The sequence below is a fragment of the Etheostoma cragini genome, chromosome 15 (assembly GCF_013103735.1).
Source record: "Etheostoma cragini isolate CJK2018 chromosome 15, CSU_Ecrag_1.0, whole genome shotgun sequence".
Lineage (NCBI taxonomy): Eukaryota > Metazoa > Chordata > Actinopteri > Perciformes > Percidae > Etheostoma > Etheostoma cragini.
Genome location: NC_048421.1, coordinates 24,517,378 through 24,535,188, shown reverse-complemented (window position 1 = coordinate 24,535,188; position 17,811 = coordinate 24,517,378). Strand labels below are relative to the sequence as shown.

The window sequence follows — 17,811 nt, the reverse complement described above, 5'->3', positions numbered from 1 at the left end:
AGAGGCCTTGTCATGAATGTCCTTAGCTTCTGTTCAAAGTTCAGAGCTTTTAGCTCAACGTTAAAGACGCACTGTGAGTTCCTACGTGGTCACTTCTGTTTGGATTTTATAAAGCCTTTTTTAACATCGAGGCCAGGGGACTGCCAGATGAAAACATTTTTGGGCATTAACCCATTTAAAACCAAGGATGTTATGCATTTGCACTGTCCCCTTCTTAAGTTAGCTGAATTGAATGAGTCATGTTTTTTTGCAGGGGTGGGCCATGAGGTAGAGACACCGCCCCCCACCTCTCACTCTGCCCATTCCTCGTTGTTGCAACATGTACTACTGCTGGAGCAGGCCAGACAACAGACTGCAATGCTAGCTGGTACACACACACACACACACACACACACATACACTCACAGACAGACACAAACATACACTCACACACTCACAGACAGTCAGACATATATATACACACACACACTCACAAACAGACTCATGCACGTAGGGCTTGGCAACATATCAATATTATGTTTATATTGTAATACAAGACTAGATATCATCTCAGATTTTGGAAATCATTATATTGTGATATGGCATAAGAGTTGTCTTTTCCTGGTTTGAAAGGCTGCATTACAGTAAAGTGATGTCATTGGCTGTGTTACCATTCTGTACTAGCTCTTCTATTACTTTTACCTTTACCCACTTAGTAATTATATCTACATTACTGAAGATTATTTATCTTTACTCTCATTGTGAACATAATTTGTTAAAGCACCCTATAATATCTCCACAATATCGACATTGAAGTATTAGAACAAGATATTGCAATATTGGATTTTATCCATATCGCCCAGTCGTACACAAACACACAAACAAACAAACACACACACACACACACACACACACACACACATCCTCTCCAAATACACAAAACTAAATCTTTGACAAAGCAAGGGAAACCACTGGGTTAATGTGAAGCACCTGAAACACACAAGATACAAGTCCATGCTAACAGTCACCATTCACGGTAGTGTCCACCTGTAGTATCCAACCCGTTTCTCTTTCTGCTATGACCCCCCGCCCACTTAGTCCCCATGTACAGCCAGTCGCCGCTGGTTACGGCAGAGAGAGGCGTGCCCAGTGGCATGCGGGCCGTCAACAAGTTGCCTCGCCATCGGCCGCTGGCCCGGACCCAGAGTGCACCTCTGCCCCAGTCCCCCCAGGCCCTGCAGCAGCTGGTGGTCCAGCAGCAGCACCAACACTTCCTGGAAAAACACTACAAGGTACAGTACATGTTCTTAAGGCTGCTCGGTTATGGAAAACCAAGATCATAATATCAGATCTTCTGCTCGACACGATTGCTACTCGACTTTTTGGAAAGTTGTTGCATTAAAAATATAACAGTAACACAAAACAGCAGTGGAAACACCTTGAACTGTGGCCTTTCCCCTTAATACTTTTCCCGCTTTTGACAGAACACAAGACAAAATATTTAGAGTTTACTTGCAAAAGCTAATGTGCAAAATAATTGCTTTTCTCGATTACATTGTTATTCGTGATTGTTAGGAGCTGAAAGCAAAATCGCGATCAAGATTTGATTACTTGCACAGCCTATACGTTCACACACACACACACACACACACACACACACACACACACACACTTTCACCCATGCACATGTTCACCTCCTTGTGTGTGCAGATGCTATCCAAGGGGACCGAGCTACCCAGGCCGCCGCCCACCCACCCAGAGGAGACAGAGGAGGAGCTAACAGAGACCAATGACATGCAGGAGGACGACGAAGGGACAAGCCTCCACAGGTGTGGAAAAAAAAACACTGCATTGTTTGAATATTTTTTAACTAATCACAATCGTCTTGGGAAAATATGCAAAATGGTCTGGGGAAGGAACTTGTTTTAGTGCCACCCTGCAAAAGAAAGCTCCCCATACAGTATTCACATATACAGTAACGTTAGCTATTTAAATTAGCAGGATATTAGTTTAGGTTAGTTGCTCTTTCTAGTGTATCGCAGTGTGTACTAGGTCAAATCCCCGCCAGTCTGTCCTAAACATCCCAGTGAGAGAGTAAATGCCATGAACGTACTCCTTGTAAAAGTTTACAATCAATCCCAGAAACAACCAAGCAGGCCTTCTTTCTTCAGAACTTGACATTTCCAGCGTGTAACTTGCTAGCTCCAAAGTAGTTGTTGTTTCCCAGTTTGGCGAGGGACCACCAGCGGTGCCGGATATTCCCTGGCGATCATACAGTAAATGACGTTGCTTTAGACTAATGACAGATTCATGTTTTCGGTTATCAATATCTATTTGCTGTATGTAATCTGCATGTTTTCTTTAAGTCCCACGTGTTATTCATACCAAATGCAGGCTTCAGAAGGAGGGGTCAGACGACAGCACACCCTCCTCCGAGCAGGCCTGCGTGCACGTGAAGGGCGAGGAGGAGCACGGAGGCATGCGCGTTAAGGGGGAGAGTACAGAGAGCGAGCTGGATGAAGAGGAAGAGGAAGACGACGCCATCCAGCTGAGGGAGTGCGACGAAGAGGAGAAGGGGAGCTACACACAGGTTTGTGTGTGATGGCAACGCTTCTCTCTGAATGAGCTTCATTTTTTATTTAGTTTTTTTAACCACAAAAGGTCCCAGTGTATCTCAGCAGCTCCATACACTCCTCACACCTGCTGATGTTCTGCTGATTAAAAACAGTGATCCAAAGGTGAAGAAATGGCTGGAAGCTACAGCTTCTGCCTCTCCAAGGCGCATTAGTCTGACTTCAAAGCACACTGTTGTTTCCTTCACCCACTAAGGCATTACATCACTTCTGGGGAATATTTATCAAAAATCTCATAGTGTAAATAACATTTAGTCAAAGCACCAATACAACCATTCAATATCGTCACAATGTCAACATCAAGGTATTTGGTCAAGAATATTAGATTTTCTCTATATCGCTCAGCCGTACTTGAAAGAAATCCAACTTATATGTTAATTGTATCAGAACAGTAATATAAAAATATCATTTTGTTTTTTAACTTAACAGTGGGGTTTCTACAAGGTCCTAAAAAGACTGACAAATCCCTATTTTTGTTATTAAAGGTCCAATGGGTAGGAATTTCTCCCATTTAGCGTTGAGATCACATATGACACTCAGCTCTCTCTCGCCACGCAGTTCAACTAGGTATCACAGCTACGGTGGCCTTAACGCTCCAAAAAGCCGGTCTGCTGCTCTTTTCAGTCTCCTTTTCCCTTTTCTGGGAGAAGAAGAATACTCCTGGTCCTGAAATTAGGATTTTGAATACGTGTGGTCCTCCACGTTTCCTTCTTCAAACTTGCCGGGGTCGCTAAGCGACGACAGCCGTTAGCAGCATTAGCAACACCTGTGAGTTATTCATGTGACAGAGAAAACGTGAAAAGCAGAGCAGTACGTACTGTATGTCCCTCAGCGACTAACGTAGTTAAAGATGGAGCATGAATATGGAGAGTTTACCCCAGTTCATGCAAATGGAAATGTAAAATTTAAAGCTAAAAGGTATACTTGGAATTAATGTTGGTGTAAATAAAATGTTCATCAATCAGAATCATCTCTCATTATAAATGATTCTGATGAATCTTATTTTTTTTTATAGGCCATTATAAATGCTGATACCAATAGTTTGGAAAATGCCTAATATCGGCCGATATATCGGTCGGGCTTCAGTTCAAATGAATTCATTTAGAACATTATGGGTGTGGTGGATTTAGGGACATGTCACATAGGAATGTCGGGGTACAACATAAAAATAGGGATGCACTCCTGTAAGGTGTCATGCCAGTCTGAAACTGCAGACAGTTTGGTTCCTCCGAATCATCCCACAGAGGGATGAATCACACAAATGCATCATCAGCTGACCCCTCGCTGTGTTGTGCTCTGTTACAGATGTTGCTGTGTGTTAGCTATCTGACTCATCAGCGGTTTGACTGTTAATTAGTCCAGACCTTGAAATGGCTTCAGGTGTGTTTTCTCCCTCACTCAGTTTCTTATCACACATAGAAATCCTGAGCTGCAAAGTGTTTGTGTATCGCTCTTTCTGTATTCCACTCCCTTCTTCAGAGGAACAACACTAGAAATGTACTTCTGTTGATGTGGATAATGTAGGCGAGAAGAAAAAAGAAAATAAATGCAGTATGCATGCAATGCAATCTCTTATATCTCTCTCTTTATCCCTCTCTCTCTCGCTATATTTATATATATATATATATATATATTTTTTTTTTGTGGTCAAGAGGGTAAGCGAGCATCTGGAGAGCTACCTGAAGACGTCCAACTTTCAGACAGGTTGCTTACGTCACATCTACGTCTTCCAGCTGTTGGAAGAGTTGGAGGCTGCTCAGGTCTCCGTCAATGACTATGGCGTGGCTGTGTCCATTTCTTTTACTGTCCATGTCCATGTTCGGCGGGAAGACAACACGAGGGTTAAAGATTAGCAGGTGTTCTGACAGAGATGTCTTCCACACACAGCCTATACGCTTCGATGCCTCCTCCCACCCAGATAGACATCTCTGACCCGTGGGCCCTGTGGGGGGGGTTTGTGCTTCAAGATGAATGGATTACAGGATGAGTCATTAAAAGAAAAGCTTTGCCATTTCACAGAAACAGAAATGAATGGGATCTGAATATAAATGAATTGCACATTTCATTTTGTGTGACGTGTGTGGATATATACAGTATATATATATATATATATATATATATATATATATATATATATATATATATATAGATGAAATACAGTATGAGAGAGCCTCGCCGAAGGGTGTCCAGTGGAACTTGAGCAGACAGACTGGCACACACACAATTGCTGACGCTTCAGTGACATCACCAGCTGGTGACTCAACCACTGGACTCATTGCTGTCTTCCTGAATGTCTGTATGTCTTGAAGAGTATGTGTTTAGTGTCCACCCACACACGATGAGTCACGCAGGACGCAGCAGGGAGCACAGCAACGCTCCCTATATATAGGAACTACAGGGTGTGTGTGTGTGTGTGTGTGTGTGTGTGTGTTAAAATCACTCTTTGGAGTTTGAGGATGATTCCATGAAAACTAAACACAAATTTAATAGTTATCAATGCTAAAAAAAGTTAGCAATCAAACAGTCATCTGTTAAATTAGTCAATATGTGTGTTGCCATGTTTTCATACGCTGATGTTTATGAAATGATACAATACTTAGGATTATTTCAGTCATTTCAGTGTGTGTGACGCACACATACAAACACCTCCTTGATTGCAGTGAATGGACTGATCCCTGATTCATCCTTGTGTCTCGCTTTCCCTTCCCATCAGGCCTTGCAGCAGCGGGGTGTGTTCCAGTCCTTGTTGCCCCATAGACCTCTGGGAAGAGCGCAGTCGTCCCCTGCAGCCACTGTCAATCCCATCAAACACCTCTTCACTACAGGTCAGTGTTTGGTACACACATCGGGTTTGTTATTGGACGACAGTTTGGCATCAGCTGTGTCAGTCCTTCTACTGAAAGACACCATGTGTGTTGCCTAGCAACAAGGAGCTACAGAACAGTCGGCCGATGGTCCAGGTGAACTACAGTGTGAGAACCGACAGAACACAAACCTTTGCGAATGTAGCGTTATCGGCGCCATGTCCAACCCAGAGAAAGCGCACGCTGTGATACATCAGCTTACGTCGTATTTACCCAACCTGCAGTTCCTCGGGTAATCTGCGCCTTTCTCCGCCCACTACACCCTTAATTGCGCTGTAGCAAAGCGTTAAGTACTTGTGTCGTGATACGGCTGGGTGGTGACTGCGATATTCCCACTGCTGATGCTACGACTGTTTGGAATGTGGTGAAAGGATTTCTAAGGAGGCCGACCTTTCTGTTAAAGAGTAACGGCCTTTTTTAAACATAAAAACACCCACCAAATTGTGTTGGCTAAAGCCACCAGACTCCATGGAAATAAACATTTATGTATAAATCATTTCAGCATCGTCAAACACAATTCAATCAAAGTCAAAATATAATAAAACCGAGAATTCGTTTTGGGTCGTCTTTCCACTTTTCCAACCATCACAACTCTAGTTTTGTTTGAAATAAGCACATAGTGTACTGATTGACACAAAAGGTCTCAAAGAGGTCTCAAAGGTCCCTCTTTCGGGATCCTTTCAGACACTTTGAATAATATTATGAACCTGTCAACTGCAAACCAAGCACTTTTATGAAGATGATACAACTTACATTGTAGCTTGTTTCTCCGCTGCCAACTGCAGCGATCTCTCTTAATAATTGAAGTGAATCGATTGAAATGTGTTTAATGACCCCTAGGGGCAATTTTGTTCACAACAGGTAGCCAACACATACACATTTGCGCAAAAACACATAAAAACATAAGCTAATAAATAGATGAGAACATAAATACACATGTACACTATACTTATCTGCTGTGACATGGGCAGGGATGGCAGATGACCTATAGTTTGTTGGGTAACCCAACAGCTGATGCTACAAATAATACATTGGTACTGTATTGTACAATAATACTGGACCAATGTCAAACATTGTTGTTTCCTCTGTAAACCGTGAGTCCGGATTACTTGGGATGTAAATACTGGACTGAGAGAAGGCAATTCGAGGTTCTGACTCATGTGTAAATGTTTCCACACATATCTCACTGGTAGCTACTGACATCTTGTGGTGCTTATTTCTCACTACAAGGTACATTGTGGGGGTAAATTATAGTAAAACTGAATTGTATATTAAAGGGCTGCCAAAAAATGTTTTATAATGTCATCGCAACAACAACTGGCGCATTAAGAACAAGGCTGCAACATATCGCGAAAACAGAAATGTATCAGTAGAACTGCATTTTAAAGTGTAACTGTCATCCTTTTGGTGCTGTCTTTTATGTATTGGAGCAGAATACTGACGGCTGCAGAAATGCAGAACTGAGCACACTTTAATATCGGTTTATTTATTGCGAGTAATTTAGTTTTTGCAATATTCAACAACAGTATTGCATATTTTCCTAATGTCCTGCAACCCTAATAATTTATCTGTATGTTGTAATGTTGCCATTTTCTGTATATTCAAATATTTCTCCATTTTTTAACCAGCGACCATCTGGTTCCAGCTTTTATCTTTTACAGGCTATTCTTGGATTATTAGTTTTCATTTTATTTGAGAAAATATAATATTTACATCCTTTTTTCTCTCTCTCCCTCTCTGGTTCTCTCTCTTTCTCCAGGGCTTGTGTACGACAGTCTGATGTTGAAGCATCAGTGTGTTTGTGGCAATGCGCACATCCACCCAGAGCATGCTGGGAGGGTGCAAAGCATCTGGTCCAGACTGCAGGAGACGGGCCTGCTGGGCCGCTGTGAGGTATGCACACACACAGACACACACACACGCTCGCACCACGCGCACACGCACTAACATACACACACAGACACACACACACAGACATGCAAAGGATTCATGTAAATATCTGTTTCCATCACACATATGTTCTGTGGATCTAAACAACAAAGTTTCATTTTCCATCTCATTTTTTTTATAATAGTGAGGTGATTCAAGCAATCGCCAAATATGTGTTCTGTTTTTTTTTCTCATGTGCAAATTAAAAATGTTCAAACGCTTTACTCAGTCTTTCTCTGTCTATGTCTGTGTCTGTGTGTGAACAGAGGATTCGGGGGCGTAAAGCGTCTCTGGATGAGATCCAGTCTGTCCATTCAGAGTTCCACACTCTGCTGTATGGAACCAGTCCGCTTAATCGACACAAACTGGACCACAAGAAGCTGCTGGGTAACTGTCTGTGTGTGTCTGTCTGTCTGTCTGAGTGACCTAATGTATATCCCTAGATAGTTACAAACTTGAAAAGCATGTCATCCTTGTCCAACACTCGTTTTTCTACCTCAGTGGTGGCAGTAGTGGGCGCCCAGCTCAGTTGGTAGAGCGGGTGCCCATATGTAGACGCAGCGGGCCCGGGTTAGACTCTGACACATATAACTCAACTTTACTTATTTCATTTGTAGAATACATCTGTAATACTGCTGGTCTGTAATGCTTTCTGACTCATACTCTACATAAATTGTAACAGTGACTCTGATTGGTTGTTTCAGGTCCAATCAGCCAGAAGATGTATGCAGTTCTTCCCTGCGGAGGAATAGGGGTAAGGCTCTCTCTCTGCTTGCCCGTCGGTCCATCTCTGTCTATTTGTCTTTGTATGAGTGTTTTGCTGTGGTTTGAGTTCTGTGCCGCCCCCCCCAGGTGGACAGCGACACGGTGTGGAACGAGATGCACTCGTCAGCGGCGGTCCGCATGGCGGTCGGCTCAGTCATCGAGCTGGCCTTCAGAGTGGCGTCAGCAGAGCTGAAGGTAACACACGGGGAAATACTCTATACTATAAGTAGACACAGTTTTCTGAAAATGAACGTTACACATTGTCTGACCTGTCCCTCACTCTCTGTCCCTTTTTGTACCAGAATGGCTTTGCAGTGGTGCGTCCACCCGGTCACCATGCTGAGGAATCCACGGCCATGTCAGTACAGCCACAAGATTATTGTTACACCACTAGACATAGAACAACTGACATAGTTCTAACTGACTTAGTATTTGTATCACTCTTTGTATGTGTGTCTATGTGTGTCTATGTGTGTCTATGTGTGTGTGTGTTTGTGTGTGTTTGTGTGTGTGTGTGTGCGTGTGTGTGCGTGCACAGGGGGTTTTGTTTCTTTAATTCAGTAGCCATCACTGCCAAGCTGCTCCAACAGAAACTAGGAGTGGGCAAGATCCTTATTGTGGACTGGGTAAGTAGCCCTGACACACACACACACACACACATACACGGACACACATACACGGACACACTGTTACACATGCACCAGCACGCCCAGAATGCACCTGAACGCACCTCCCTGTAAGACCAGCACACCCAGAATGCACCTGAACACACCTTCCTGTAAGACCAGCAAGCCCAGAATGCACCTGAACACCCCTCCCTGTAAGACCCGCACCCCCAGAATGCACCTGAACACACCTCCTTGTAAGACCCGCACGCCCAGAATGCACCTGAACACACCTCCCAGTAAGACCAGAAGACCCAGAATGCACCTGAACGCACCTACCTATATGACCAGCACACCCAGAATGCACCTGAACACCCCTCCCTATAAGACCAGCACACCCAGAATGCAACTGAACACCCCTCCCTATAAGACCAGCACACCCAGAATGCACCTGGACACACCTCCCTGTAAGACCAGCACACCCAGAATGCACCTGAACACCCCTCCCTATAAGACCAGCACACCCAGAATGCACCTGAACGTACCTCCCTATAAGACCAGCACACCCAGAATGCACCTGGACACACCTCCCTGTAAGACCACCACACCCAGAATGCACCTGAACACCCCTCACTATAAGACCAGCACACCCAGAATGCACCTGAACACACCGCCCTATAAGACCAGCACACCCAGAATGCACCTGAACACCCCTCCCTATAAGACCAGCACACCCAGAATGCACCTGAACACCCCTCCCTATAAGACCAGCACACCCAGAATGCACCTGAACACACCTCCCTGTAGGACCAGCACACACAGAATGCACCTGAACAACCTCCCTATAAGACCAGCACACCCAGAATGCACCTGAACACCCCTCCCTATAAGACCAGCACACCCAGAATAAGACCAGCACACCCAGAATGCACCTGAACAACCTCCCTGTAGGACCAGCGCTGCGCTGCACCGCGTGCTTAGTGTTAAAAGCCTGTTATTCTCAGCAGGCTTTTGTGCAGCCAAACAAAAACTAATGTGGATAATCGGTGTGTTCAGAGTGACTGTTTCATAACAGCCACTTGACCTTGACTCTCTGATGCCATTGTGACCTGTCACTGCAGGACATTCACCATGGCAACGGCACCCAGCAGGCCTTCTACACTGACCACAACGTCCTCTACATATCCCTACATCGCTACGACGATGGAAACTTCTTTCCTGGCAGCGGAGCGCCTGAGGAGGTACACATGCACGCTCGCACACAGACACACACACACACATCATGTAGAGGTGAAAATTCACAAATAGTTAACCAGTGTTATATGGCCCATGTTCTGAAAATGACTGATAACTTTAATTCAGTGTGTGTAACAAGAATACAGTGTGTGTATTCCTGAATGTAAACTTTGTTTATAAAGCCAGTTCATTAAATTATCTAAAGTTGGTTTGCTTTCATTGACTTCTTGCTCCCTGCCTTTTGCTGGGACATTCTTAGACTTCTTGCCGCTCCGCCTCCACCGGCTGTCGATTAGGGAAACAGCCTGAACATTGTTGGAAGACATGTCTTTGTGTTCATGTACCTCCTCTACATCTTGTTTCACCTATTTGTGTTTTGGGGTTTTCCTCTTCTACAGTTCAGCTACTGTGTAATGGCACAAAAAGAGATACTGTAACAAACAAAACGGTTATCTGCTCATAAAACATCTCCCCGTAGTAATCAAACACTTACTAGCGTGTGATTATCTACATGGGCGGGGCTCTGAGCACCGAGGACTTCTGCCTGACACTCCAGCAGTGTTAGTGTCTGTGTAGCACGATGCACTGAGACTGAGACTGTTACATTTACTTAATAACTGAACCACAACCGCTCGCTCTTCTCTCACTAAGGACAAAGATCATCTACAAAACTTGGTTGTCGTATTCTGGATTTCTGCCTGATGCAGAAAGCCATTCTATTGCTATGACAGTTACAATAATAAATATACTTTTTATTCTTTGATTGTATTAGTACGTGAGAGGCTGAGGGAACTTTTGTTTGGGGTTGGGAGGGGTTGGTAAACATTGTATTTGCAATGACAATGAATAAAAACATTGTAAAAAAAGCTGCGTGACCAGTGGAGTTCGTTGATGGCGTGAGAAATACAAACAGGGTGAGCCTCCGTTGTGCGGGCTCCTGATTGGCTACTCGGCCAGTCGCTCATGAATCACATTGTTTACGTGGCTTAAATGCTTTTTTACACCCATTTACTTGCCTTAGATGGATGCAGGATCTTTAGGAAAGAAAACCATTTTTGCAGTTAATTACATACTTTATAGCTTAATTTGAATGATGTTACAACAATTAAAAAGTAAATGCTAAACAACTTGATTTCAAATATGTAATTATGATGAATTAATCTTGCTAACTCTGAATTAGGATTTGTGGATGTCGGGGCGCCGCACACTATTCACTGGCCGCCACTGATTACCAGCACATTGTTATAGAACCGAAATCCAAACTCTAGTGGTATCATTTATTTATATTCCTATGACTAATGTGCACACACACAGGAATCACGGTGGAAGCACAGTAATAACAACCCTTTCCCGCTGTCTCTCTCTCTCTCTCTCTCTCTGCAGGTGGGATCCGGTGCAGGTGTTGGTTTTAATGTGAACATAGCGTGGACTGGTGGAGTAGAGCCACCTATGGGTGATGTGGAGTACCTCAGTGCTTTTAGGTAAACATTTTTCATACAATGACAGTATGTCTATATATATTTATAAATGTATAAATATGGAGGGGTACAAGGGGACTGTGGGTGGACACTGGTTAATGCTTGGTTGTGCCTTCTAAGTCTCATTAGTCAGACTCCACTCCCACAGGCAGTTTGGGATGTTGTAGCCTGGCGTGGCCATACTCCGATTCTAGTCTATGGGTCTAGATATGAGTCTGATTGTGCTCCCCTGGCCTGGGAATATGGACCAGGAAACAAAATGCCTCTGCACTCAATTGGATAAACCTTCAACCAATCAGAGCAACAGATAGACCTACAACTAATCAGAGTAACGGAGTATGGGATGCAGGTTGAGTGACGCATAGTTGTCAACAGAAGTCATCTGCTAGCTACCGCTGATGTTAGCTGCTAGCCGATAGCCCCGGCAGTTTGGAAAACGCTAATGACAATACATCCACGTTACAGGCTTTACAGGATCAATACGTCCCTCTGATGTATCTTAGGATAATACCAGGGATGAATTATTGGAACATATGGTGAATTATAACCTTTAGCTATATCCATTATTACAGCTACAGGACTTCAGGAGAACCGTCATGTGAAGTGAAGGGTGACATGCACACCCAGGCTCGGGATGTTAGTTACTGAATGGTTATGGATGCATGGTGCATGGGTTAATAAATGCAAAAAACAACAACATCATGCTCATCTCGTGTGTGTGTGTAGGAGCGTGGTGATGCCCATCGCCCAGCAGTTCAGTCCAGATGTGGTTCTGGTGTCTGCAGGCTTTGACGCAGTGGAGGGTCATCAGTCTCCTCTGGGAGGATACAATGTCTCCGCCAAGTGTGAGTACTACACTGGTTACCATGGTGACCCGACCGAGGCCACTCTCGTGAACTCTTTCACAATGGCACCAAAGTGTTTTTCTTTAAATAAGCTTGTAACATTTAACAGTGAAACACAGCACATTTATCACAAAAGCTAAAGTTATGATAACAAAAAATGATAAACATTTATAATAATAAAAAACAAGATTGGAAAACATTTTGGGCGCCCAGATAGCTCAGTTGGTGGAGCAGGTGCCCATATATAGAGGTGTACTCCTGGACGCAGTGGGCCCGGGTCAGACTCCGACCTGCGGCCCTTTGCTGCAGGTCATTCCCCCTCCCTTCTCACCTCATATCTTCAATTGTCCTATCAAAATAAAGGCCTAAAATGCCCAAACAATAATCTGAAAAATAAACAAAAACAACAACAAAAACATTTCCAATATAAAAATATCAGTACATTCCTGTAATATGAAATTTCTGAAATTCCTCGTGTCATAGGAGCATCCACATATTAAATCTCCCGAAATCATGTTAAAGGACAGAGTGAACATGGGGTTAATAATACCACGTGGACCAGGATGGTCCCCTCTCCGGGATATGCTAATTGGTTGTGAGCCGTTTTATTGCTAACCACTAATTAGCTTATAACCTAGTCTTAAAGTAAAAACAAACAAACAAAGTCATGAAAAGAAATGAAAAATCTACTGAAAATATTTATATGTCATTATTATTATTAGTACAACAAATTAGCCCTATTTTGACTGCGTGTTTCCTAACTGTGATGGGTGTGTGTTGGTGGTAGGTTTCGGTCAGCTGACGCAGCTGCTGATGGGTCTGGCGGGCGGGCGCGTCGTCATGGCGCTGGAGGGCGGTCACGACCTCACAGCCATCTGTGACGCGTCAGAGGCCTGCGTCGCTGCGCTGCTGGGAGACCCGGTGAGAGAGTTATTACCATCTCTATGAACAATATGGCAATATGGCACCGGCAGGAAGACAAGCACTCGGTGTTAGTCCGCTCTGTGGGGATTTGTGGTGACTAACACAAACACGCAGCTACTTTCTTTTCTCACTACAGCAGTGTTGTCCATTTCAATGTTAAAGGAACAGTTCAACATTTTGGGAAATGCACTGTATGAGTTAAATGAGAAGACTGATGTCACAGCTGTGCGTTAAGTACTGAGCTGGAGTCAGGACTTAGCTAGCATAGCTTAGCACACAGACTGGGAAGTGGGAAATAACTAGCCTGGTTCTCTCTGACATATCTGACAATACATATCTGACAATATGTCAGCGGGGCTGTTAGAGTCCTCAGTCAGCCCGGTGCTTAACGCTCTCTGTCTCTCTCAGTGTGACGCTGGGTTTCAGTGGCCTCAGGAGCAGCCATGTCCTAAAGCCTGGGCCTCGCTGGAGAGAGTCATAGAGATCCAGAGTAAGACACAAACACACACACACACACACACACACACACACACATCCTGTGAGTCGCTACATGTCCTGATCCTGTCCCTCTCTCTGTCCCTTCAGGTAAACACTGGTCTTGTCTTCAGAGTTTGTCTCAGACGAGCGGCCACTCGCTATTGGACAGTCCTCTTGGGGCTCAGGGCCAATCAGAGAAGGACGAGGCAGACACGGTCAGCGCCATGGCCTCTCTAAGTGTTGATGTCGAGCAGCCAGGCTCGGATCCAGATCCACAGAGCAGCAGGTGAGCAGTGCACTGGGACCGGCGGACTAGACCTCTGCTGCTCTTGTGCCAAACAAAGAACAAGCAGGAACAAAACCGCACAAAACATTACAGCCTGACGTACTGGTTCAATTAGTGTCCGAATTCAGTTAGGGAAGGGTAAGGTTTTCTATTTTGAAGTAGGCTACAGAGTTTAACCTTGGTAGTGTGAAACAGGACACTCATGGGACGCGGCAGAAAGACGGAGTGGGACGCCCACGCTTGTTAGGGAGATGGTTTTCTTGTGTAGCCTATCCCCGTATGGTTCACATCAGGTGTTAAAACCAACTGTCCCAAAACATGGACTTGGAGTATTTTGGCACGGGGTTGTGTCACAGGTGTACTTACTTAGGGCGCTGAAGGCCTTACTGAAACTGAAGGAGTTCTTATTGTTCCTCCTGCAGATGATTCCCCTTCTTGAGCAGCTTAACATGCTCTAGACGGGTTTCTGGAATAGGACCACCAAAAGGGCTCGCTGGCGCCCCCTACAAAACTTTAACAAATTGAGCCTCTGCAGTACTTTTAACGTAGTACACACGTGGATCATGGCAGGGTGGACATAAAACTCCATTGTACCCCCCCCCTAAAACCAACAGGAAGTCCGCCATTTTGTATTGAATGTTTGAAATTTTGGCCATTTCCACATGTCGTACTTTAACGAACTCCTCCTAGAGCTTTCATCCGATCATCTTCAAACTTGGTGTGTGTCATCTTAACATGTAAACGATGAAAAGTTATTAAAAGAAAAACTTTTCGTCATAGGGCGTGGCCGTGGTGGGGCGGCCATTTTGTGCGTTTCACCATTGAAACAGGAAGTGGGTGTAACTCGAGCGTACGTTGTCAGATTGGTTCGAAACTTTCCACGCTTCATCAGAGTCCGCCCCTGACGACATACACAAACCACACACCGCTATTGGCTCAAATAGTCATATTGTCATATAGTCATAGCGCCCCCTAGTGGCAAAAGGAAGTAGGCTTAGATCTATACTTGCTATACTTTTAGAAAACTAGAAATGTCATCCAATCAACTTCAAATTTAGTGTGTGTCATCTAAAGACCTCAACATTGAAAATCTATCAAAAGAAAAACGTTTTGGTAAACGGTGTGGGCGTGGCCCATCCAACACTACTTGCAGCTTTAATATTAAACTTTAGGCTTATTTTCACATTATAATTCATATTCATATAAGTCATGCATGTACTGTATATACTGTCAAAATCTGGTACCGCATCTGGACCAAACCGCAAGTAAATCTGGACCCCCTTCTGAAAAATGTAAATTGATCAATTCATTTTTAGTGATGTTGAGTTTATGCAGGGAAACAATCAACAAAAAAGTTGAAAAAGGTAACAAAAATAACACAAAATCTTATGTGTGTGTGTGTGTGTGTGTGTACACACACAGTATATGTGGAGGAGGGCAGTGAAATGTGACACGGTTTGATGGTTTGATGGTTTGATCTGCCCTCAGGTCCACAGAGGAGCCGATGGAAGAAGAGCCTGTGTTGTAGGAACCTCGAAAAGAAAAAGTCCAACACTCTCACCACCTCCTGGCACCTCCTCTTCCTCTTCCTTTTCCTCTTCTTCCTCAGAAGAACACCCACACACACACACACACACAGTGGAAATGTGTCGCTGGCTGAGGAGACCCTAACGGGGGCAGTAAAAGGCCGGAGACTGGGAACACGGACTCATCTGGTTTCTGCTGGTTCATCAGCCCGAGGAGGAGCAGACGTCTTGTTGGCATCTCCATGGAAACCTCGAAGGAGGAGCGGGTCAGCAAGGAGACACGCAAGACCTGCATATTTTACCACCTGTACACAGCACCACTCACTCCCCCCCCCCCCCCCCCCCCCCCCCCCCCCCCCCCCCCCCCCCCCCCCCCCCCCCCCCCCCCCCCCCCCCATCATTCTTCTGTCTTTCTATTTTGTCCCTACTCCTCTGTTTCTGCAGCGGGACAATGAGTGTGGGAAAAAAACAGAATTTAGAATTCAAAATGTCAGACACCAAGTGGACGACTTGTCTTCTTGTCCGTCTGTCCGTCACAGAGGCCGAGCGAATGAGGGCTTGGATAGCAAAGGACGAGTAAACCTTTTTTAGAATGAGCGGAGGAGGAGGAGGAACTAGGTGCCTTTTGAAAAAAGAAATATATAAATGTATATACACACAAAAAATGAGCCGTCCATTCAGAAAGCACCGCCGCCGCAGCACCTCAGCAAACCAAGCAGCCAATCAGGACTGGAGGAACACGGCGCTGACACCCTCGCACTCTGCTGTTGTTTCCTCGGTCACTTCATTTGTTTCTTCATCTGGATGCCTTAATTTGTTCTCATCTCACTATTCAGCAACCTCGACAGAGACGGCTAGAGAGAAGATCAGGAGAGTTGATACAGATATATGTTTCAGAAATGTATTAAAACTGCTAAGAATTGTTTTGTTTTTTCAATAGGACAATACTCATGCCAGGTACTCCCAACAGACTTCCATTTCTTTGGGAAGAAAAGCCTCTAAAGCCATCAGTACACACTAGAGATCCCCAGTAAAAGTCTCCGTTGAATATTAAGGTAATGTTAATAATTCTATTCAATCAGACTTTTATGGCCTCTGGTGGTAAGTGTCTCAGGATCAGGCCTGTTTTAGCAGTATTCACGGGGGGGTGAAATACTAAACCACCTCTCTGTCACTCTCTCTCTCTTTCACTCATCTTCGGTTGAGAGTCATGTGACCTGAGCCCCGCGCCTTTTCGCTAAAAGGGGATTGTGGGACGTTTATGAAACCCCACGACGACCACGTCCCTCTTTTTTTTGTAATAATTCCTAGTTGGTGTAAATACTGTCTTCTGTCCTGTTGTCCATGGTTACGTCACAGCACACTCAGTGTGGTCACTTTTCTACATCTGTACATACATACAGTATATGTATAAAAACACAAAATGCTTTCCCTTTTTGAATAAAAAAAGAAAATAATATTCTCACTATATACATATATACATACATATATATGTATGTATGTGTATGTATATATGTATAAACAGTGTTTTATCCAATCAAATTGGATTTATGAATATATTCTATTTGGAGATTTGATGTTTAAAAGGTTTGGATGTTTGAGATAAGCACATGGTCTGATGTCATCAGTCCGCCGCGTGTGTGTGTGCGTGTGTGCGTGCGTGTGTGTGTGTGTGTGTTTCCAGATGTTGAGGATGGGTGAGCAGGGTGAAGCCCTCCACAGGCAGACAGCAGGTCAAAGGTCACGTCGGCCGATAGCTTGGTCCAGTGCTGATGTCTTCTGTCGGCCAACGGGGGTCCTCTTATTACAAGGGGTCTGACCCCCTACTACGTAGACTGTATAAAGAGAAGTTGCATATCGCGGTGTCTAAACTCATTCCTAAGAGAAGTAACTGCTGGACCAGGACAAGAGGACCAGAGTTCCTCCTGGTCAGTAAAAGGTGGACCCTTCAGGAACTTAAATCCCAAACCCAACTAAAATAAGTGGACCCTCCTGGTACTTAAATCCTGAACCCAACTAAAAGCTCAAACTAACGAGACATGAGTACTTATCGCGTCCCTTAGCTAGACAATTTTTTATTTAACTGAACAGCTTCGGGGTCATTGGAATGGTTCTAGGACTGAATGTTGAATCTTCAGCCTCTTATGACAATGTGACACAGATACAGTGCCTTGCAAAAGCGTTGACCCCCCCCCCCAATAATCTACTAAACTAGCTAATGACAACAGTCAGCTAATGTTTTTTGACACCATGGTGGAACTAAC

At 44.3% G+C, this 17,811-nt stretch overlaps 2 protein-coding genes across 2 annotated transcripts in view; both read left to right on the top strand.

Annotated features, from left to right (window-relative positions):
- Nucleotides 1–15,867, top strand: part of hdac5 (histone deacetylase 5) — a 35,051-nt gene extending 19,184 nt beyond the window's left edge. The window contains 18 exon segments of the mRNA XM_034895281.1: nt 254–367; nt 1,078–1,271; nt 1,690–1,808; nt 2,374–2,569; nt 5,326–5,437; nt 7,236–7,369; nt 7,672–7,792; nt 8,110–8,159; nt 8,258–8,365; nt 8,473–8,528; nt 8,709–8,796; nt 9,897–10,016; nt 11,395–11,492; nt 12,216–12,334; nt 13,122–13,255; nt 13,667–13,748; nt 13,844–14,021; nt 15,510–15,867. Coding sequence (XP_034751172.1) covers nt 254–367; nt 1,078–1,271; nt 1,690–1,808; nt 2,374–2,569; nt 5,326–5,437; nt 7,236–7,369; nt 7,672–7,792; nt 8,110–8,159; nt 8,258–8,365; nt 8,473–8,528; nt 8,709–8,796; nt 9,897–10,016; nt 11,395–11,492; nt 12,216–12,334; nt 13,122–13,255; nt 13,667–13,748; nt 13,844–14,021; nt 15,510–15,549 — 2,063 coding nt within the window. The 3' untranslated portion in view covers nt 15,550–15,867.
- The window catches only part of LOC117958716 (phosphatidylinositol N-acetylglucosaminyltransferase subunit Y-like), a 20,557-nt gene continuing 9,262 nt past the window's right edge, over nt 6,517–17,811 (top strand). Inside the window, exon 1 of the mRNA XM_034895289.1 lies at nt 6,517–6,520. The gene's annotated coding sequence lies outside the window, so the exon portion shown is untranslated. The remainder of the gene's footprint in view (nt 6,521–17,811) is intronic.